Source organism: Anguilla anguilla, chromosome 2 (assembly GCF_013347855.1).
Source record: "Anguilla anguilla isolate fAngAng1 chromosome 2, fAngAng1.pri, whole genome shotgun sequence".
Lineage (NCBI taxonomy): Eukaryota > Metazoa > Chordata > Actinopteri > Anguilliformes > Anguillidae > Anguilla > Anguilla anguilla.
This window is the reverse complement of record NC_049202.1, coordinates 38,421,489-38,444,738: the sequence shown is the minus strand read 5'-3', so window position 1 is coordinate 38,444,738 and position 23,250 is coordinate 38,421,489. Positions and strand designations below refer to the sequence as shown.

Genomic DNA, 23,250 nt, shown 5'->3' with positions numbered 1-23,250 from the left:
ACTGAGACATAGGGCTGCTATAGTAGGTGTTTAAAAAGCTAAAATGTAACAATATTTGGCAGTTTTCCCAGATGGTCTCTACTAATAAAATAATGGCACAACACAATGAGCTATTTTGGTCTTTATCAGAGTACAACTGTTTTTCATTGGAAATAGAAGTATACTGTACATGACCCAGCAGCAGAAAATACAAGATGCCGTCCAAACTCAATTTCTTATATCCACAAAATTAATCGGGTTAATCGTTCCTAGTTTAACTGAGCTTGTATAGTGAGGAGCATTTCATATTGAAATTCACATTTGTGAATTCACATTTACATTTACATTTGGATATTTGTTGGAAAAGATCCAGATGTTCCTAGATACGTGGACCTGTTACTCTGATGGCTGTTTTTTATATAATAATGTAAAGATAGTGTTAGCCATCAAATTTTATAAGTGAATAACTTATTTAGGTTTCCTGTCAAGTGTCTGCATCAGAACTTGGATGTGAAGTCATAAAATCGGAGAAGTTTATATCAGGAAATGCAGGACATCAGCCTAAAATTCTTTTTTTAACAATTGATTTGAAATTTTGTAGAGCTGTCATCTCTCAAGAACTCAAATTATGTAGCATTCATGCAGTAATGTAGCAAGCCTAGTCTTTATCTATCTATCTATCTATCTATTGATTTTTTTAATAAAGTCAACTTATCAGGATTTGCAGTTAAAGTCCATCAATTTGTTCATTATAAAAGTAGTCTTTTTACATACACAGTGCATGCATATCACAGTCACAAAAACACTCAGATGCCAGCTGTATGTTTAAATTTATTTATTTCAGTGTTCATTCCCAACCCATGCCCTTCTGTGTAAAAAACCTTCTGTTTCCTTTTACAAAATTATGTACAATTAGAAAATTTTGAAAAAAAAGTTTATCATTTTAAGCACTCATTACATGTTATATACATATGACTAAAACCTATGGTGACATTTGAACACATTCACTGTAATACATAATGCATAATATTGGCACATTGAAATACACGGATTATCAAAAGCTTGATTTTGGCATTATGCCCGTTATTTTTGAAATGAGCGAAGACAAATGGCATGAACGGTTGATAAATTTCAAAAACGCAAAACTGGGAGACACTCTCATAACCCACGATCCCTTCACTCAACACACTATGCCTCATTAATTATAATATATCCTCCCAAACTATTATTCCTGGGTTCCAGCCCGTATAGAAAAAATAATTAAAAATTTGTTGTTGTGAACTCAAAAACAGAACATAAATCCATAAAGTAATTTGGAAACAATAACATAAATCAGCATATGTGCAGTCATGAAAGTAAATTCAATCATTCCACTCCTATTCCACTTCACTAGCTTTACCTTGTGAGGCAATTTAGATTTATTAATAAATACGTTTATTTCAGATGCTTTAGTAATCTATGAAACCAAAGTATCCATCATGGTGGCTGGTAAACAAGAAAAACAGATAGAGAGTTTACATCTTTTGGTAGTTTGAAATCTTTTTGGCTATTTGAAACGGTGAATAACTTGTTAATAATTGTGAAAAAAAATAAAAATGTGTAAACCCATTTTAATAAATATGTGGGCAGCATCATAGTACTGTGGTTATGGGGCTGGTCCTATAACACAGATGTTACCAAACAGTCAGACAAGGTACCTGAATTTTTTCATTAAAAAGTCTATCTGTACAATGAGAAAAATTACAAAATCCATTCAATTATAAGGTTCACAGCTAAGAAATTCATCATTTGTTATTGCCATTACATCTTAAAACGTACCTGTGCATTTCACATAAAATAGTTTCAGGTACTTTATAATGAACAAAATGTAACCTAACATTAACCAAAAGCCTTTGTTATAATTAGGAATGACTTGGTGTGCACAAAGGTAATGTTATATTTTAACAAAATTAATATCAGCTTCTGATGGATAATCCTTGTATAAATAGACATGATTGTTCAAACAAAAACCACAATCAAAAACAGCTTCAATTCACAAGAGAATTTCTGAACCCCTACCTCTTGCTCACAGAGTACAAGTGTGCATAGAAATTAAGAATGTGAAAGAACTCCCAGTCGTGCGTGAGTGTGCTTGGAAACAGTGACATCTGTTGGATACCATGCACATTACATCTTAACACTGATTCCTCAGTACAGTATGTATCTCAAAACTGGGTGAAATGTGTTAAATGATTACAAGACAGAACTGCAGTTAATTGTCTTTCACCATAACTTACCCAGAGAGAAATTATCATTTCAATAAGTCATGGCTTAATGTCTTATTAAAGATAACCATGCTTTAAAAACAACTGTCCATTGTACTGTCAAATGTTTCCCCATCAGTCTATATAATAGTATATAACCCTACAATATTTTTAGAACTGAGGAATCTCAATGACTTATTATTAAATTTTATATTTTGTAATATTTTATTCCATAGTAGTTTATGTGTACATCCTGCCATTCAGATTCTAACCCAGCGTTGTTGCCGTCATAAATAATGTAAAAATTAAATAAAAAGGAGAAAACAGTTTAACCCGAAATTTTTCTTTCTTTTGCACATTGGATATCAAACTGAAGTACCATGAACCAGTGGTAGTGGGCTGGGTTTGTTTGGGAGGCCATGTTTACAGCGCAAGATATCTCGGAGTGAAATTGACAGAGATAGAGACGCTATTTTCTTTTGCTGCTGGTCCTATCTGGTTCCACGCTCGTAATCGCCGATAAAGCGTGGATTGTCCCGGCCGTAGTAGGGTGACGGCTCGCTGCCTGCGAAGGTCTTCATGCCGCTGTAAGGGCCCATCTGAAAAGCACAGCACATGATGGGCCTCGTAAAGCTTCACGCCACTCGTGGTACAACAGCGACTGACTGAGCAAAGAGGCAACATGTGTGTGGCTGTGCACGGTTGTGTGTGTGTGCACATGCGTGCGTGTGTGCGTGCGTGCGTGCGTGTGTGAGTGTGTGTCCATGCTTGTGCATGCGTGTGTGTGTGTGTGTGTGTCCATGCTTGTGAATGCGTGTGTGTGTGTGTGTGCGTGTGTGTGTGTGTGTGTATGCGTGTGTGTGTCCATGGGCGTGCGTGTGAATGCATGTGTGTGTCACTAAAGGTTACGCAAGGAAATGTTATCCTCTATCGCTAGGTCAAAGTACAATGAACATAGAAAATACAGCAGGTGGGTATCATGTCATGCCTATACCTGCAGGGCTGCCCTGAAAAAGGGCCAAACAAATCACTCCCAGGAGATAACGAACCCTAATCACATGCTTCTTAGCTCCGCTGGGAAACGACGGGCGGCCCCAGACAAAGACCTGGCTTCATCCAGGCCACAGTGACTGGAGCAGCAGGTGCGCTGCTGAAGGGGAGAAAAGGGAGAGCAGGGCGTGGCGCCCGCCCGCGTTCTTACTTACCACTCCGTTTCCAGGACGATCCTTGGCCACCAGGGCCCGCGTGCTGCCACTCTCCATCATCTCCAGATTGGGCGAGTCCCACTGGGCGTTTATACTGGCGCTGGCCCGCGGGATCTTGGGTACATTGGAATTGGTCCAAGTGGTCCTGGTCTCCTGAGCGGGGGGGTAAGGACTGCTGTAGTCTTTTGGTTTCGTCCTGGAAACACAAGCTGAGAGTTAGAGGCTCTGTACAATGTCTGCTCACAGGTCTGAGAGGACTGTGATTCAGTTGTTCATGGGCTAAAATAGGGGCACTGACACTGTAGCTGTGGGGCATCAAACTGTATGTAGGGGACACTGGGCTGTGCATATGTAAGGGTCTTTAGACCTGAGGCATGATAGGGTGTGGGTACAAAGAGCTATTTCCATATGGGATTTCACTGGGTTCAGGTAGAAATTCTGCATGATCATTAGTTAACACTTAATCTTAATTGTTGGCATTAACCTTGATTTTACACTAGGTGTAGTAGTTTTTGCACATGCTGCACTGTAAAATGGCAGCACTATTCTGGTGCACTAACATCCTTTGAGTCAAACATACTGTTCTACGATTCTGTGTAAGGAGAAACAGGAGGTGTAAGAGCTACTGTAGGCACACAGACCAGCTATAGGTACAGGCAGGTACAGGCAGAGTTGCACGTGTTTAGAAGGAATCGTGTGTCTGTATAGCCACTACAGACGATTCAAAACACCGCTGCCTCACTCATCTACAACCTTGAACTGCGATCACTCCACTGGCTACCGGTTGCTGCCAGGATCCAGTTCAAAGCCTTGACCCTCGCCTACACTGCAGTCAACAGGACAGCCCCTATCTACTTGCAGGACATGATTCGATCCTATACGCCTGCTCGACCACTCCGCTCTGCAGCAGCAGGGCGCCTTGTACTCCCTCCCGCCCGAGCAGAGGGATCACAGAGCTTCTCCACCCTAGCTCCCCAGTGGTGGAACGAACTTCCTGTCCCTCTTCGAACCTCTCCCTCACTACCCATCTTCCGCCATGCTCTGAAGACTCATCTCTTCAGACTATACCTGGACTAACTACCGCCACTCTGTATATTTCACTCTAAATCCACCCCCCCCCCCCCCCTTTCATGACACTCGTTACATGTTCCCCTATCCCAGCACTTTTTGGTAATTTGTACTTGTCCTAATACTGTACCTTGTTCTTCTGCCTAGTTGGCTTTGCAGAGGTTAGGTCAGAATAGTGTTCACTGTGTGAACTAAACTGTGTTCTTGGCTAGAAATAGCTGTACAAAATAAGTATTGTATCTTATTGAACCTTTGTGTTGCAGTTGTCCATGACCCTGAAATGCACTTTTTTTTAACGTCGCTTTTGATAAAAGCGTCTGCCAAATAAATATAATGTAATGTAATGTAACGTACAGTGAGGTGTCTGTGAGGTGCCTGTCATTCTGGGCCGCCAGCTCACCTGCAGCCGTAGATGGTAAATGCCAGCAGCGTGATAAGCAGCAGTGCGCCCAGTACACAGGAGATCACCACAACAGCCAACAGGTTCGCTACAGAGAGCACACAGCAACAGAGGTCAGAGCGAGGGAGAAATACTCAAATACAGACCAAAATCACTTACAGCAGCTGCACTTAGAAACAGGAAGCTGTGCCGCTAAGAGCATACCGCCTGTAATTAGTCGTTAATTAGTTGTTATCAAGACTGACCGGAATGTGAGGCTTCACGAATGCCACTGTGGGTGGAGATATGACAGGCAGCCTGTCACTAACTCACATAAACCTGCGAAGTGCTTTTTCTCTGTGTGCCAAAAATACTGCAAGCGCTTAAAATAGCTGAATTAGACAGCATGCGTTCGCTCCACCCATTTCGGGGGTCATGAAGCCTTACTCCTCCTTACACTATGCTTTACTCAAATTAACCTCCCAACTGCTAGCCCATATGGAGTAATATTCTCCATGATTCTGGGAACATTTTACATTTAAATAATTAGTATTTATGCTTAATTGTTATAACAGGGAAACAACAATAACAGAAAGTTTTATACAGTGTTTATAGACAAGTTCCAACAATACTTACAGTCATTGCAGTTAAATCCTGAGTAGCCAAATGAACATCTAAAATGGAAACGGTACTTTGGGTTACATTACACACCATCAGGACCATACAAACTTAAAACAGGTTTGACTGTTAAAATGTGGTGGGAGATCTACGCACAAACTTCAAATACCATATGAAGTTACATTCTGATGGCGTTGGGTGGTGCCAATGAGTAAAATGCAAAAACTACACAAACTTTCAGACAGAATAATGGTACTCACGGGACACACATGCCTTTCTCTATTTTCTGTCCACTGGGGCAAGCTGTGGGCATGAGGATGAAGCTGTTAGAAGAGGAGAGCTGGACAGACCAAAGCTGGACAGACCAGACTGACCAGCCGAGATATACGTTCCATCATCCACCCCACCCCACCCCACACATTCCAGACCAAATCTGCCACCGGTCTAAGCCTCACTTTCAGAGTGCTCTGCCAATAAGCTACCCATCATGTAATTATTGGCCCTTTCGGTGGAACCCACAGCCGTCAGAATTCAAATCTTTCCGATCTTGATGCTTTATGAGAACAAACAGTCATACCAACGCACGCCAGGGTCTTGTTGTGAAATCAGCCAGGTTTAATAAAATAAGGACGGGGGAAAGTGACTGTTTTGCTCTGCACCGTGGTGACTGGGAGAGAGACCAGCGGCTCTGCGTGGCAGAGGGAGAGTCCGGGAACCCAGGAAAGAGGCTATCTAAATGGAGGCTTTTTGTTTGGGTCTCCGCAACAACACCCATCCATTCACCAGCAGGAAACAGCCATTCCTTAGAGTGTATCCATAGAAACAGCTGGTCTCAAAAGAATAACATAAACTCATAAATGAATGAGTTGGGGTGCTGAGTCCATGGACAACTAGTACTGGTGGAACACTTGACACTAACCTTGCTCTCTGTCTCATGATTTCTTGTTCGCTCTCTCTCTCTCTCTCTCTCTCTCTCTCACACACGCACACACACATACACACACACACACACCCATTGAACACAATGCTGGGACACACAAAGATAACATGGTAAATGCCCACTTCCACTCACTGACCTGAGCAGCTTCTGCTCGAGAAGGTTGACTTTAAGTAGCCAGACTTGCATACACAGTTCAAGGTGCCATCATTATTTTCACAGGTTGTTGTATCCACATCACAAGGAGCTGGTTTCTGCGTGCATAGTTCAACTTCTGTGGACAGTGCGAGAGAGGAGGACAAGCCAGTCAGTCTATTGTAACCATTCCAATACCTCTATCTGTCTCAAAGTGTCAGTGTACACCAAAATCTGTCATGTGACAACACAGGTAGGTAGGTAGATAGATAGATAGATAGATAGATACATAGATAGGCAGACAGACAGACAGACAGATAGATAGAGATCTTTTTTAACCAGGGGCCAACTGAGAGGAAAGCTCTCTTTTACAGTGACACACTGAGGAGAACAACAATGTAACAAATATGACTAAGATAAACAATGTAGCAACTTTTTGCTGCTTTTCACTCCAAACCCTAACAAAGCACACCTCATTCAATGCTAGAGATCTCACTGAGCAGCTAATTAGTAGAATCAGGCGCACCACATTAGGGTTGAAATAAAAACCAACAGGATGGTAAATCTCCAGGAACGGGGTTGCCATTGACTTAGCCTCTCATAACAAGCTCAGATGGACTGTGACTGACAAGCAGACACCTGGCATACACAGAAGTAATACATACAGTTTAAAGGTTTCAAATGAATAAAGATGTATGAGAACCATACTTGTGAACGTGGATTTTTGTAGTATCGTACAGTTGCTTCCACACTGTTGGACTGACTTGTTGAAGGCAGAGTCAAAGGACGTCTGGGTCATATTGGACGTGGTTTTGTAAATGTTGTCCACAGTTGCGATTATGCTGCCACTTCTATAGCACAAAAAGAGGCAATCAGTTCAACCTCTGCTTTCACTGCTCAGAGCCTTTCCCTGAAAGAACACTGAACGTCTTGCCTCACTTCATGAAGGAGTTCAGCATATTAATGTCAAGTGTAATAACTAAAATAAGTAAAATACAAGCAAATAAAAACACAAAGAGCATCCAGGAAAAAGATTGTACGCTTAAAGTCAATGGCAGTAATCCCGAATGGTGCTGCGTTCATTTTGTTGCGGCAAACAGTAAGAAAGAACCAATAAACATACAACCTTTCCACTCACCTGAGTTGCAGGACTTTGGATTCAATATAATTTGAATCGTTGCCCAATGCCGCTTTCAGCTAAAAACATAGCAAGCATACAAGAAGGTGCGTTATTTCACTGGTATGTTACCGCTTCTCAACAATTCCCCAAAGAGGCTGTGCCCCTTCAAATTCTGGATGCCATAATGAATACTATGATTGTTGCTTAGCCATCACCTTTAGTCAGGACAAATTACTGTGCATAGCTTCCCTCTACTTACTATTCATCTAGACAGCTGAATATTCATTGAAGCAATTAAGGTTGTATGATCCCCTCGAGTATAAAAGCAATTCCTCACTAGGGGGTCAGTTATTTAACCCTTTGCCTACAAGACACTTCATATTCTGCTTTCAGTACAAGTAACTGAAGACATGTGGGTGAGTTACACAATGGTCTATAAGGTGCTATGTACAGTATATAAATTGTGCTAAGGAATAAATACTCTCTCTAAAAGTCACACTCACACACACACACACACACACACACACACACACAGCAGCTTTTATGGTGCCTTCCTGGAAAAGCATGTCCCCTTACCGCAGTTTGTATATTTGTGGCCGTTTCCAGAAATATTTTGGACCCGGTGTCCTTCATTCCCTCCTCAAACTGCTGCTCCGTGAGACGCAAGTCGCCAGCAAAGACCTTCGCTGAAATTGAAAGAAGTACAGGGTGCCGTGATCCGTTTGCCATGCTCAAGCAGACAAAAACTAGAATAAAATGTACTGCCATGTATTAAAAAAATGTTCAAAATACAAGAAGCAATTCCAGTTTTATCATCTAGTAGATGTTTATCAATGCTTGTTGCAGAAAACTCCAAGCCACAAGAATAACAACCCATGTATAATTCATAGTGCCACCTGAGACGCGAAGGCCCTACCTTTCCTACAGATGCCTTCAGAGAGGAATGACCCAGCAAAACACTGGCAGGTGAATCCATCAAACAATTCAACACAGATGCTGTCAAAGGGACAAGGATTCGAGCTGCAGGCTGCAAATGAGAAAAAATCAGCAGTCTATTCATTAAGTGCTTAGCATTAAGTAGGTTGTTTTCCACCGTGATAGTGGTGATTTAAGGACAATAACCTGTGTATGTATAGAGTAGAGTGTGTGTGTGTGTGTACTCTATACAATCTTGTCTCCTCCCGAATTTGGCCAATGTTAATCGGATTCTGATCTTTTTTCTCCATCTCTTCGATGTGATTCGCTCAGAAGTCAGCACCACGTTTCTCAATTAGAAACACACACACACACACACACACACACACACACACACACACACACACCTGCTGAGAGACAGCGAGTGAGAGTTTCCCATAACACTTGATAGGCCAGAGCTATGCTTTCAAATTTAAATTACTCCAACACTGTAAATGCTATATCCTCCTCTTTCCACGACTTTCCTAAATATTTGGGCTTAAAATAACTGCTTTTTTTTTTTTTTTTTTTTTAATCGAGTCAGTATACATCACAGGCAGTTTGTACATTTTTTTGTACCAACAATGGATAACGTGGTGCTTTCACCCAGGTGCGAACGTGTCGCTGTCTACTCCAGCACACTATTCTGCAACTGAATGACCAATGCTTTGATAACAAGTTGTGAATGGAGCAGCTACATGACGACTGGGTGAAATGTAACCGATCTGTGTGCGTGCCATCCTAGCAAACCACCAAAGCTGCGCGTTCTTCACAGAATTGTTAAGAGGAGAGCGACGGTATTCATACCATGTAAAAGTGCACTCCAAGAAGATTACCATTTTGTGTTTTGTCGCGCACATTTTTGCGCTTTTCTCAGTGTTGCCGTAATATGACTATGACGCATTTTGCATTAGCCTATATATCAAAACCGCTATCGTTCAGAAATTCAAATGTTGAAATTAGTTCAGTTGTGTCCATTATGTCAAGAAAATAGTTTTTAACATGGTTTTGTATTCTTTATGAAATTAGGTCATTGCTGCTGCAGAAATACTGTAATGCTGGATATGTCTGTGTATAAAAGATTTTTTTCAGTTTATAATTGACTTTTGTGTCCCTCAGGTAGAGGTGGTGGTGCAGTTTATGCAGTTTGTACTCTGCAGTTCAGAGTAATGATGAGTAACTATATTTTTATTTATAAAAACATTTTGTCTATGTTTGAAACTTGATTTGACTGTTTCTTTACCTCAGTGTTATAAAAGCCAGTTATAGCTATGTTACATATAGGCAATTGTTTGTTAAGCACAGATTTAAAAAGCTAATTGCCTGTTGTTAAACTAGATTACTAATGATGTCATTGTACGACCATGCTTTAATATCTCAACAATAGCTGTGGCAGAGATTATAATGGTAAAATCAGGTATTTTTGGCATTTGATACAGCTTTGGGTAAAACCGCACATACTTCCACTTTTAGCCACGCCCGTTTCCATTTTTCATCCGAATACAAATTATTATATTGGCTGAACGAAGATACAAATACACATAGTGGCATCTCCATCCACCCCTAATATATATCCCTTCACAAAATATCCAGTTTTTGTCATACTTCATTGATACTGCATACAGTTTATTGCATTGTTTATATCTAAAATAGCTGTACATTGAGTTTTTTGAGAACATACCTGGTGGCTTAGTGGTGGTGGGGACAGTAGTTGTGGTAGTGCTCGGCTCTCCTGGCGTGGTGTTGTTGGTCGTCTCTGTTCCTGAAGTGATTGTAATTGTAGATCAAATGTTAAATCATTTCATTAAAGCAATTTAGTCAGAAACAAATCAACTAATCAGATTAGTTGAGGCAGCTAGGAAAGAAAGGCAATGGAGGCAGATCAGCCAGGGAGACTGAAAAACTGATCTGCAAAAGTGCTCCATTACTGATGAAATAAAGCCATGATCAGATGGTGCATGGACAGTCAAAGAAAAGCTTTGGGGGCATGCATACCATTAGATGTTGGTAGACTTGTGGCAGGACTTGTGGAAAGGGTCGAAGAGGGTGTTGGTGAGCTGGTTACCGTACTTTCATTACCTGTTGTGGTAGATGTAGGTAGGGATGTGGACGTAGCAGTGCTGCTCCCGGTTACAGTGGTGCTTGATGTTGTAGTGGAGCTATCTTGGCCTGGAGTAGTTGTTATTTCACTGGGTTTAGACGTGGTTGACGTATCCGCCGGGGTTTGGGTGGTAGATGTAGGTGTGGATGTGGACGTAGCAGTGCTGCTCCCGGTTACAGTGGTGCTTGATGTTGTAGTGGAGCTATCTTGGCCTGGAGTAGTTGTTATTTCACTGGGTTTAGACGTGGTCGACGTATCCGCCGGGGTTTGGGTGGTAGATGTAGGTGGGGATGTGGACGTAGCAGTGCTGCTCTCGGTTACAGTGGTGCTTGATGTTGTAGTGGAGCTTTCTTGGCCTGGAGTAGTTGTTATTTCACTGGGTTTAGACGTGGTTAACGTATCGTGCGGGGTTTGGGTGGTAGATGTAGGTGGGGATGTGGACGTAGCAGTGCTGCTCTCGGTTACAGTGGTGCTTGATGTTGTAGTGGAGCTTTCTTGGCCTGGAGTAGTTGTTATTTCACTGGGTTTAGACGTGGTCGACGTTTCCGCCGGGGTTTGGGTGGTAGACGTAGGTGAGGATGTGGAGGTAGCAGTGCTGCTCTCGGTTGTGTCCGTCGTTAATGTTGTTGTTGGTGGGTGGGTGGTTGTCGGCTCAACTGCAGGGGAAACAAGCATATATTTACGATGATAACGCTGATATTCTGGGTCATATCACATGCCTTGCAAATGATGTACAAGTTACACACCAGAAGCAGGTACATTGAAAAACAGACTGACAGAAGACTGAGAAGGCCGAGTGACAAAGTCTAAAATTAGAAACTGGCCACTCACTTTCATTAGATATCCCAATGGTATGTATGATACAGTACAGGAGTATTAGTGTTCACTATTACTGGCTAAAGAGGCTTCAGTCGGGAAGCCAGCCCTCAGCAGGCAGAAAAAGAGGGGTTACAGGCTGCAGTGTGCTGGAAGAACAAGCTCCTCCCTGCTCATCCACTATCACTCTTTCAGCTGTGGGTACTCCCACAGTCATCTGACTCTGCCCTGGACAAACAATGCTTCTCCACTCAACACACCTGATAAGAACTCCCATAAACACAGCCCCACTACAAAAAAAGATCTCCTGGGGATAAAATAGGCAGGACGACAAAGCAACCCTTCACAAAATATCCAGTTTTTGTCATACTTCATTGATACTGCATACAGTTTATTGCATTGTTTATATCTAAAATAGCTGTACATTGAGTTTTTTGAGAACATACCTGGTGGCTTAGTGGTGGTGGGGACAGTAGTTGTGGTACTGCTCGGCTCTCCTGGCGTGGTGTTGTTGGTCGCCTCTGTTCCTGAAGTGATTGTAATTGTAGATCAAATGTTAAATCATTTCATTAAAGCAGGCTAAAGAGGCTAAAGAGGCCTGTTTAAACTGTTAAACCTGTTTCTCTAATCCTGCATTAACTCCCAACAAAACATTAAGAGGGGAAAAAATTGAGTTTTAGTATCAGGTAAAAGCCAACATCCCTAAAACAATTGTGTGCATTGCTAAAAGAACAACACAGACGCAATGGTGTAGGCTGAGGAGGGATCAAATTTAAAACAAAAGCACTTACTAACCGGGAATGACATCATTTGCAACACAAGTTTTGAGTGCACCTTTTCTTACTGTGTAATAAAGTGAGGATTGGAAACAGAGGAGGTCCTGAACCTGTACCCTGAATTCCCACATTCAATATGCTTTTCATAAATACTTCAGATCATCGCCTCATACAGCACAAAATACAAAAGGAGAATTATATTGGCGAGGCACAATCCTAATCTCAACCAAAAGATTTGCCGTAAAAGAGTTAAGCAAAATGGGTAACCGCTCAGCAAAGTGAGCAAACAATATCTGATTCTTAGGAAGAAAAGATTTAGGACACTTCATGAGACAAAGCTACATATCTGCTCCCTGTGGGCAATGTTGAAGTCCCTTAACGTACAGGATAGAGAGGCACTGGAACTCCAACCCCCATGGACCTGTCATCAGAAAGCCACCTGATAACCACAACCCCCTTCCCCCCATTCACCAAGTGGAAGTTGTGCTTGGAGGAAAGGGAAACGGTAGTGTGGTTAAGAATGAGGCTTTCTCTGGGCTGCTCTCGGGGGCCAGTCCCAACCTGATAAAGATCCTTCCCTGGAGTAAACATGATCCCGAGTGCCACAATGAACAGGCAAGCCTGTGCCGCTGGAAGCAGTGGGATACAGTTTCATTCGCTGTACTGCGTTCTGCCAGATTTGAGGACGGCGCGGGGTTCAAGAAATACTGCTAAGCATGTTCCCACTGAGTATAGCACAGCAACATAAAACCAGCTACAGACTCCATGCAAATATAAAATGTGAGCGATAAACAGCGTATTTGTTACCAGTAACAGTCTATTGCAGTTTAAGCTGTGTAACTACATGGCTTTATTGCTTGTTAAATAAACTATATTTTATAATGGCGACAAATGGATTAAAACATACTTTGCTGTAAATTGACTGATTAAATTAAATTGATGCCAGAAACATTCTACCATCGTCGAATAAGCCTTAACCCACAAACACACTCCGGGGTGGACTGGATAAACCAAGTATAAGAACTAGCGCTGGGGGAAAATAAATCTTGGGTTTGGTCTTCGATGGATACAAAGAACACAACCCAATAAGGAGTGGCTTCAAACACCTCTGTATTCATTGGGAGGGCCTGGGAACTCCTCCAGGGCAAGATAACTGTGTTGATTTTCATGACGCAGAGAAATGAGTTTGGAGGCTGCCTTTCCGCACTTCTCTCAGACCGAGCAAAATCACTGTGCTCAACTGACTTTTCAAAGCCTGTAATGCCTCCGGGTTGCCAGAGAGCTGATACTGGCTGGCGTCAGCGAGCAGGCTCGGCAATAAAAGGCGGCGGGGTGGAAAGGGCAGACAAAGCAAATACGGTGAAAAGGAAAAATAAAAGCCCTGAGCCAACAAGGCCTCCGCTGCCCATTTCCTCAAGGTGAGGGCAATGATGGGCCACGTAGCACCTGACTTGACATCAAAGCCCGAATGGTAGAGGAGGGAGGCCCGAGGCTGTAGAGGCCACTGGTGCCAGGTAATCCACACCTCCTCTTTATCAGAGACTGCCCCCACACCCCCGCCCAACTACCAAGCTGATGATGCTCTCCACTGGTGGGACCGGCCTGGGCTGGGCTGAGCTCTTATTTCAGGAGACTTGAGTGCAGGACATAAAAATAACAGGAAGGCTTAAGCAGACCTTATGCTTAAACCAGCGTCCTCTATTCTATGACTCACACTCCAACCCCAAACGGCTTTTCAATTAAAATAAATATCCCATATAACATATAAGAATCCTCAATGCCAAGAGATGGGAGTCAATGGCTTTCAGTCTATATTCATGATGAGGGATGGTGGGGAAAGTATAGCTCAAAAACACAAAGACGGCTTGAAGAAGGAAACCATATATGGTTGAAGAGGCAGCTGAAGTCCCGCCTCCATGGCAATGCACTGCAAGGCTTCGGGACTGAAATGGGAGCCTCCCTGAGGATCACCATGCTGCTGAGCAATGGTTAACCACCACTGACACTGATGTTGTCATGGAAACCTAACCAAAAATCAGATCACCGTGTGGACACAATGACAAACAGTGAGGGGGGAATGACCAGTGACCCTTTCCTATATTCACTCCATAGGTTTCTGCTTTGTTCAATTGCAGGATTACTGCCAATACAGTACTTACCGCTCTGTGAAAAGGTTGGTCATTATTTTCCTTATTAAAAAAATATATTTTTTTACATTTTTTAAATATATTGGTATCACATAAACAACTGGGTTGTGCACCTCACTGTGCAATGTTCCTCCTCCTGACCAACCACACTTGTGTTCAGTGGTCCAGTTGACAGAAGTTTAAAGAATAAGCTTACAGCTGAGATTAGCCTATCAGCACTCACAGTTGTGTTCATGCTTCCTCATGCATAAACTGCTGAGGAGTCCCACAGACCAATGGCCCCAAGCAAAGGGGCACAAAATTAAACTGTGATTTAACCATTGCTAATTCACATTCTCTCCACAGCTGCATGCTCTCAAATTCAAAGGCACAATTAAATTTTAATATTAGTTTACAGACCATTTATACTATAGGTCCATGCTATGTCAAGTCAATGGCTTTTTCGCCCCTTATGCATTTGCACTGTTGTGTTGATATATCAACATCTGGTAACAAACAAGAACAAATGTGCATCAACAAGACGGATAGAGAAATATGATGTCCTGTTTAATTGGAGAAAGTATCCATGCTCTGGAACCACAATTTACCCTGAGCAGAATCCTATAAAAAAAAATCAAGATGTGCCTTAAGCACTAAGCTGCTTATATCCACATTTTAAGTATTCACTCCCCTTGACACATTCCATTATCCAAGATACCATCTCTAGTCAAATGTTTAAACTAGGGGAATCTTATACTATGTCCACACCTCCATTTTCACTTTTTCATTCAGCCAGAAAAAAAGATCTTTAATGGTGGCTCTCAAACAGTGAAGAAAAAACTATACAAATAACTTTTTTTCAGCACGTGACTCCATATTGGTTTTGTTTAAAAAAATGAATCATTCCTTGCAGCAGTGTGCATTCAACAATGCCACAGTCAGGTCTGTATTCAGGTCCTGTCTGCGGTGATGACGCACCTTCTGGCAGCGGCCAAACATTCACAAGGGAACCTGAAAGACGCCTATTCAGACTTGTCCGATTCCCCCCTACTTCCCCACTCATGGGAGTGGACCTGCAAGGTCCTTTTGTGTCGTGTTTGTAAAAAATTTTAAAAAAAGGATGCGGGAACAGATTCCTGTGGGCCATGCCTTAAAAGGTTTCTAATACGAGATGGCCCATTGAAAATCAGGCACAACTTCAAGAGGAGCATCTGTGTACCATAATGGTTAGGGAACTGGGCCTGCAACTCCAAAGTTTTAAGTTAGATTCTTAAGTGAGGAACTGCCATTATAGTCTTGAACAAGGTTTTTAACTTCAATTGCTTCAGTGAAATATTCAGGTGTATAAATGAATTGAATATATAACCATGGTCCTCAATTCAAAGAACTGAACACTCTCCTGATGTTACATTGCAAAACCCAAAACCATTCTCCATTAAATGTCCTAATTAATATCAAAAGTAAATAGACTGCATTTATATAGCGCTTTTATCCAAAGCGCTTTACAATTGATGCCTCTCATTCGCCAGAGCAGTTAGGTGTCTTGCTCAAGGACACTTCGACACGCCCAGGGCAGGGTTTGAACCGGCAACCCTCCGACTGCCAGACAATCGGTCTTACCTCCTGAGCTATGTCGCTTCGACATAGCGACATAGCTCAGGACAAGATTACAAGAGGAGTATTTAGCTTGTTGAGAATAAATCTTCTATTAAGGTAGAAGCAGTGGTTCTTTCCTCTTTCCAAATCCACAGCCTACGGATCGAAGTGTCATTCGGTGTAACCACAAATAGCACTGCACAGACATGCACACACATCGTACTGCCATGTGTTCTCACAGTAAATACACCCTTGCCCCAGACCATGCAAGCTCTGGCAGGTAGACAACTATAACTGTCACATAATGTTCTGGTATGTGTCAGTCAAACCCATGCCAATGTGATAAATTACACCTTAACAGGTTTCCTGCTTTTGTGAGTCAACAGGTGCACAAGATTAGTTTAGGTTCTCAGATCAATAAGAAGATGTTTGGTTGTAAGAAGGCACCACCATTTTGCGCATATTTCTGCAACCTTAGGATTTTTATTCTGCTTCTAGTGGTGTAATGCAGCCACACAATACTGCAGAGCAAAAGTTCTACAGTATTTACACATCATAACAGCTCAGGATTTTGTGAGTTAGGATTTAAATAAAAGCTAAATTTACTGTCTGTTGTGCAGAGACCAGATAAGCCATTTTACAAGAACAGCTAACATCAAGAAAACCACAAAGCGGGTTTCAAATTTAAGTCTCATTTATTTTGTGGGTTTCACAAATTGTTACGTGTGTTGCATTCCCTTCATATCAATATGAACTGTGCTCAGTAGATGGAGATTCTGCTAATTTGAAATGTGCTTAACAGGTGTTGTGAAGAGAACTAATTATTCCACTAAATTATTACACCCATGGAAGCAATTTTCAGTTGGCCGGGCATCTAATTATTGCTATATGCAAAGCAATAAGCAAAAGCAATAAAGCATGTTAAATTTCTGCCAAGGACAACTTGTACAATAGATATGATCAAGTACAAAGTTCCATTGAACTATAATATTTATTTACTTATTAACTTTTATACAAGGTAGGTCGACTGAGCATGCATGCTCTCTTGCAGCAACGCCCTGTGAACACCCCCATCCTCCCCCCGCAAGTACCCTAACTTGCATGTCTTTGGACTGCAGGACGAAACCAGATTAGCTGTAATTAAAAGCACACGACTTAAAAGTAAGTGCTGTGGCTTGCGTTGCAAGTGCATGACAAAGCACTCTCGTGTTGCATTTTGTATTGTCATAAGAGAGGTTGAGAATAGTGAGCAACGGGGCCAAACGTGCTTCAGGAGCATTCTCTGAGGCGTTGTGAAACTTTGTGAGGAAAAAAAAAGGAAAGCTTGGGCCAGTTTCAGCCAAGTAGGCCAAAGTGTAAAAAGGACCTTCACAGCAGTTCCACACAGTTGGCTTTTCTGAAACTCTTTCGGGAAGAATAATCCTTAGGGAGTCAGACCTGATACACACAGAGAAGTGAAGTGAGTCAGTTTGACCGATGAATAAGAAAGAACCGTTATAACAGCCTTTCCGTTTAACACCAGCAATACGCTTTTTCACTCACTCTGGCACAGCTGTATAGCTACATGTTGCTCATCAGAGCTGTATGGCCTAAGTCTTCTTTTTTAATTGACCACATCATCTATATAGTAATTGTTGTTTGTAACACTTTGTTAGAGAAAGAATAACATAATCACAAAATATATGATCACCATATATGCAAATGCCCAAATTTACAACACAAAATGCATTAATTCAAAGGTGTAAATTAGCTGTGGGATAGACACATGGGACTTGAAAAGGCCTGAACTGAGGAATCATGAATGCACCCAGGGCTTATGCCAGCTTCTGGAGTTGCCACAGAAACATGTCCTGCTTACTCAGGATTAGAGTGCATTCCAGAGATAGTTTGTCTCCCATCGGGCAGTTTGAAGCCACAATTAAAGAACGCAGAGAGATAGGATAGGTCTACAAGTTTACACCTACTTAGGTCGTGGGGTCAAGAACAAGCATCCTTGCGTCAAAACCATGTGATTACGCGGGGACCGTAAATAGATTTAGTGCAAATTAAGCAGTCCTTCATTAAGATCTTTATTGACCTTTTCACTTTAGCATATTGGGGTAAGCCTGTGCTAATTTACATTTTGTTTGTACAGGCCAGCAAAAGACTGCCATGGAAACAGCTTAATGTGCTGGGACAATATAGTGGCCCAGATCTCAATGTGAGGTTAAACATTACTCGGTTAAGAAGACTCAGTGCCAACTTTGTCCACCAAAGCACTGCTATACCAAATCTGTCACTCTGATCTAAAAGGTCTACCATGTCTTTCTGAGATGTATTATTTCACACCATTCTGAGGTGTGTTATTTTTCCTCCCCTGCTGTTAGACACATTCTCACCAACTGTACAGCTTCAATAATCCACACAGTAAGACTCCAGGTGTTTAGCAGATGAACACTGTCATTAAATATAACGAGCAAACCTGACCTGCCATTCTTGTCAAAGCCAATTCCATCTAAATTTCATCAATATGGGAAATTCAATTATACCCATTAATCTAAAATGCCAATAATGTTCTACAAAGATTTTTAATTCAGTTGATTAAATGGCAATTAATCTTGAATGACTTCAACTGAAATGGAACTAACCCCAACTCTGCCCAATTAGCAGCCCATTCTTAATGTTACTCAAATGTTTTCACAATGTAATGATACCCTGGCGACAACATTGCCGCAACACTGCCCTGATTTTTACCTGGAGCAAGCCCTACTCTCCTGTCCTAATATAGGTCTGGAACACAGTTAAGCTACATGCCTGTAAGACAACACCACTAAGTGTACTTTAGCACTTTCACATATAATGTAATGGATAAAACCAGGAAAATTACCTATTTTTAATCACCATACCATTAATTATGCTACTTAAACAAATACCAAAATTCTCCTTTGTTGTTGCCTCATTTCACTTTTGCATTCACTGTTGTTTTGTGAAGACATAGGAATGTATTTTAAGTGTAACTCAGCAAAATCCTCTTCTGGCTTGACTATTCCATTGAAAGTGACACATTTTCACAAGCATAGTTAGCTACATTTGGGAAGTGACAGATGGGTCCCTTGTCCAGCAGAAAAACTGTGTGTACGAATTCCTTTCATATTATAAAGGATTTCCCTATTTATTCTCCTATCTGAACTCCCACAAAGCAAATACACAAACAGCCTGGGCCTACATAATTGTGATGGAAACTCTTAAGTGTCCCACAACAGACTCTCAAACACTTGTCTTTAGCACAGGGCAAAACAATGCATGTGCTGCTCAATATCACCAGCTGATACTGCCTGGACATCCTGGCTCCATGTGGGAAGTGTTAACCAACAGGACCCAGATTAGTCAGTGCATAGATACAGGGGGTAGAGATTTCCCATGACCCAGTTAGTGGGAATCTGTCTCCCATTCTCTCACTCCAGAAAGTGCTTTGAAGAACTTGCAGGATCAAATTGCTTTACAGTCAAATCTGTAAAGCAAAGCTCCCTGATCTCATGCCGCGAATCCTGTGTATGGAAATCAGCCAACCGCTGTTCTTTGCAAACCGCTAGTCTCGGTGCAGTGACAACACCAGATTCTGAAACCAGCCACACCTGCGTTTTGGCTTGCGACATGGGCAGCACAGAGTCAAAACAATTTGCTCTGACAGCAGTAACACGTACTGACACAGTGAAAAGAAACCAGACAACTTCTGACTCCAGAGGTTCTCATTTTTCAGTGTTCCTGGACTGTACACGAAATCCTAAAAGATTTATCACAGCACAAGCCTCGGGCATTCATTTTAGATAACACAGAACCGTGGGGTGCAGCATTCTACCATTCTATCCATCCATCAATTTTGAAAGAACACAGAGAGCCCATTCATCTCTTGTGCGAGGCTCTTAATGCTTAAAGAACAGATGGTTCCCAGAAGCAGACACTGCTCTCAAGAAGCCTCACTATCGTATCCTGTAACACCTCCTACGGTCAGCATTTGTACTCCAATTACAGAGTGAGTATTAAACGTGACCATAAAACAGAACTGAGAGACCTGCCACCTCCTACACTGACGTCTGGAATAGCAGCAGTTTGGGACAAGTGAGCTGCAAAGGGGGATGTGCGAGAGACAACACTGCAGTGAGTCACGGCAGGGCCCTTTTTACAATGGTCTTGTTTTAGATCCACATTTCAAAACAAGCCTTCAAGTGGGCTCTAACTTTTCCAAGGGGCCTCTGCATTGTAATGCTCCTGTTCTCCATCAAGCCTTGGGGGAGCACTGGCTTTTCCAGAAACTCTCAAGGCCATCCCTGCTGGAATTTGTGCACCTTTGGCATTGCACGCTTATCAGGAGGGCCAGGCTGGAGCTAATCAGCGAGTGCTAAAGTATGCTGGAGTTTCGCTCCTCGTTGTGGTTCACAGCTTCCTCCTTAACCACAGGAACGTCTGGAAAAACTGTGCGGTGAAATCCCGAATGAACCTGCAGAACTACGGCTGTAGAATGTGTCCCAAGTAATTGCTTTCAGTCTTCCGGTGTCAATCTGCCAGGAACATAGATTTCAACATAGGAGCACACAGCGGCCCCCTCCCTTCATTTAAAAGCCTATGAAACACTTAAGTAGTTAATACGAGGGGTCTGGACAATGCTAGAGCAGCTCTGACTGGTCTTGGGGGGGTATTCTGTCCTCTATGGTCAGCGCATTCATCTAGTCTTACGTGACCATCCTAAGTGAAGTCAGCAGGGAAGTAAAGAGTTGTACTTCATGAGTATTGCACATAATATAATGAAACCGCATTATAACTGCAGCAATAATGAAGTAAAAAAAAACAAGTGTGCCCAACATATTTCATTATACTAGAGTAATACGGCATTACAATCATTACAACTACAGCTGAACTGAAGTTAATAAACAGGGTCTGGGCAATGCTAGAGCAGCTCTGACTGGTCTTGGGGGGTATTCTGTCTTCTGTGGTCAGCGCATTCATCTAGTCTTACGTGACCATCCTCAGTCAAGTCAGCAGGGAAGTACTGAGTCAGAGCTATGGCTCACATTTAGTTTGCCCTGCTGTTTTAGCTGTTTGGAAATACAATGAAGCACTCATGACACTAACACACCAGCAATGAGAGTTGGGGTTCAATGCCAAGAAGCTAACTCCTAACAAGCCTATTCTACTAATCCTGACAAAGGGACAAAACCTATATGTCTTTTTTGACATCATTCCATGCAGTGGATGTAAAGGAGCAGACAAGACAGACACTGGTAACAACCACTTGAACCTGAAGTCAAAATGAAAAAAACCTTTCCTAAATCCCTTGTGGTGTAATTCACCTGGTTAATACTTGACAGATTTTTTGCCTTGAGGAAGAAACGAACTTCGCTCACTGACCATTAACAAACAAGGCATTCATGAGGTAACATTATCCATAAACCACCCTCTAACTGACCACGGGGGGATATTATGAATTGTCCCAAGATAATTTGTTTCACTGTCTCAACAGAACACTTCCCAGAGAGTGTGTCATGAGATGGGCGTTGACCACTCCCTAGCCAGGATACAGAATCAATATTTCTATATCATTAAATTCCAATTTCTCAATTTTGGTTATGCTTCTTCACATAATACACAGGTACAACAATTGTGATAACCTTGCCCTTAAAAAGTAAGACTGTAGTTTAAAGTAAAATGCAGTTCAAACGCAGTACAAAAGAGTTCTACTTCATGAGTATTGCACATAATATAGTGAAACCGCATTATAACTGCAGCAATACTGCAGTAAAAAAAAAAAAAAAAAAAAAAAAAAAAAAGTGTGCCCAACGTATTCATTATACTAGAGTAATACGGCATTACAATCATTACAACTACAGCTGAACTGAAGTTAATGAACAGGGTGATAATAAGAATCCAACAAATGGAAATGTAAATTATTTGAATTATAACGAATCTAACTTTTCCTATGATAATTTTATTCCAAAGTAATAGAAAAATGGGACAACAGCCGCTATGAAAATAGCTAATCGACGCATTTACAAATAAACCAAAGCGATTACTAACTCAGCCGCCACAAAGTGGAAAACTACGTTGTTTGTGTCTAGTGATATTCCAAGGGTGTCACCATAATGTTCGTGTCAATAGTTTTCTGCATTTGACAGATATATATTTCTAAATACACTTACATACCCACACCAAGCGCACGGTTTAATTGCGACAGGGTCTACTACCGTCCTAATGTTACAGTAATACTTCACCAGGCCATTCATGTCACTCTTCTGTGAGTTACATGTCATTAAAGAGCTCAGCTGTAGCCGTTATCACGAAAGCCGTGTCTGAATAGTCTGAGAAACATTAAAACATTTAAGTATTCTACCGTCTCTTGATCATCGTCTGCATTATTAATTTAGAAATCGAAACAAATGTAATCTCATACTAGCTGATTATCTGGTTATTTTAAAATGCTGCTTTCCTCCAAGCGCATACATCTTTATAATAAGGGAACATTAATAATCAGCTCGTTAGGCTAAACAGTGCAGTTAAGAATAGACTCAAACTGCCATGCTTTTTTCGTATTTAATGATATATGTAAATTCGCTTACCCGCCTCTCCGAAATAGGTTGCCACAAGCCAGCAGAAAAAAACAAGTTTATGAACTAACATATTTAAAGTTTAATAAGTTTAACACCTAAAAAAAAAGTATTGCTTGCGTTTTAAAATGAATAAATGATACCGCTGTTGTTAAACCCTAGTTGTGCCTTTTCGCTGTTCTTATCTGTCAGGCTAAACTCGCCTGATGTATCCCCTTTTCACCAGTGACTACTCCAGGTGTTTCTGAACTCAAAGCTATATGGGACTCATAGTGGCGTAATCTTAAAAGCCACTCCTCCCTGGGGAGGGTCTAGACTTCAGCAACCCGATGAATCTACGAATTTTATGAATGTTAATAATTATCGGCCTATTTATTCTGGCCAAAATCTTTCAATCACTATCGGATACACAACTGAAGCTATTTTTAACTGAAAATGATATCCTCAATGGATCACAGTCCGACCTTAGGTTAGGATGTGTACTTTTACGGCAGTCATGCTTGTAACCAACGACTTCGTTACATCCCTTGATAAGAGGCTGTACTGCGCACCACACGTCTGTTGACCGTTCCATAGCGTTTGACTCTGCGGATCATGCATTAGCCTGCTTTTACAAAGA

At 41.7% G+C, this 23,250-nt stretch overlaps 1 protein-coding gene across 3 annotated transcripts; it reads right to left on the bottom strand.

Moving 5' to 3' along the window:
• Positions 1 to 797: 797 nt before the first annotated feature.
• LOC118221850 (protein HEG homolog 1-like) lies at positions 798 to 22,877 on the bottom strand. 3 transcript variants are annotated; one of them, XM_035407262.1, is made up of 15 exons: positions 22,644 to 22,877; positions 12,002 to 12,082; positions 10,888 to 11,395; positions 10,718 to 10,743; positions 10,320 to 10,400; positions 8,601 to 8,711; positions 8,261 to 8,370; positions 7,703 to 7,761; positions 7,273 to 7,415; positions 6,569 to 6,703; positions 5,753 to 5,795; positions 5,511 to 5,548; positions 4,896 to 4,983; positions 3,428 to 3,623; positions 798 to 2,821 (listed from the first exon to the last, which is right to left on the bottom strand). In XM_035407262.1, the coding sequence occupies exons 1-15, from the start codon at positions 22,702 to 22,704 to the stop codon at positions 2,714 to 2,716; spliced, it is 1,788 nt and encodes a 595-aa protein (XP_035263153.1). In that variant the 5' UTR covers positions 22,705 to 22,877; the 3' UTR covers positions 798 to 2,713. The 3 variants fall into 3 exon arrangements, with proteins under 3 accessions (XP_035263153.1, XP_035263152.1, XP_035263154.1); XM_035407261.1 differs by having other exon boundaries at positions 10,718 to 11,395; positions 22,644 to 22,875; XM_035407263.1 differs by lacking the exons at positions 10,320 to 10,400; positions 10,718 to 10,743; positions 10,888 to 11,395.
• Between the last annotated feature and the right edge of the window lie 373 nt (positions 22,878 to 23,250).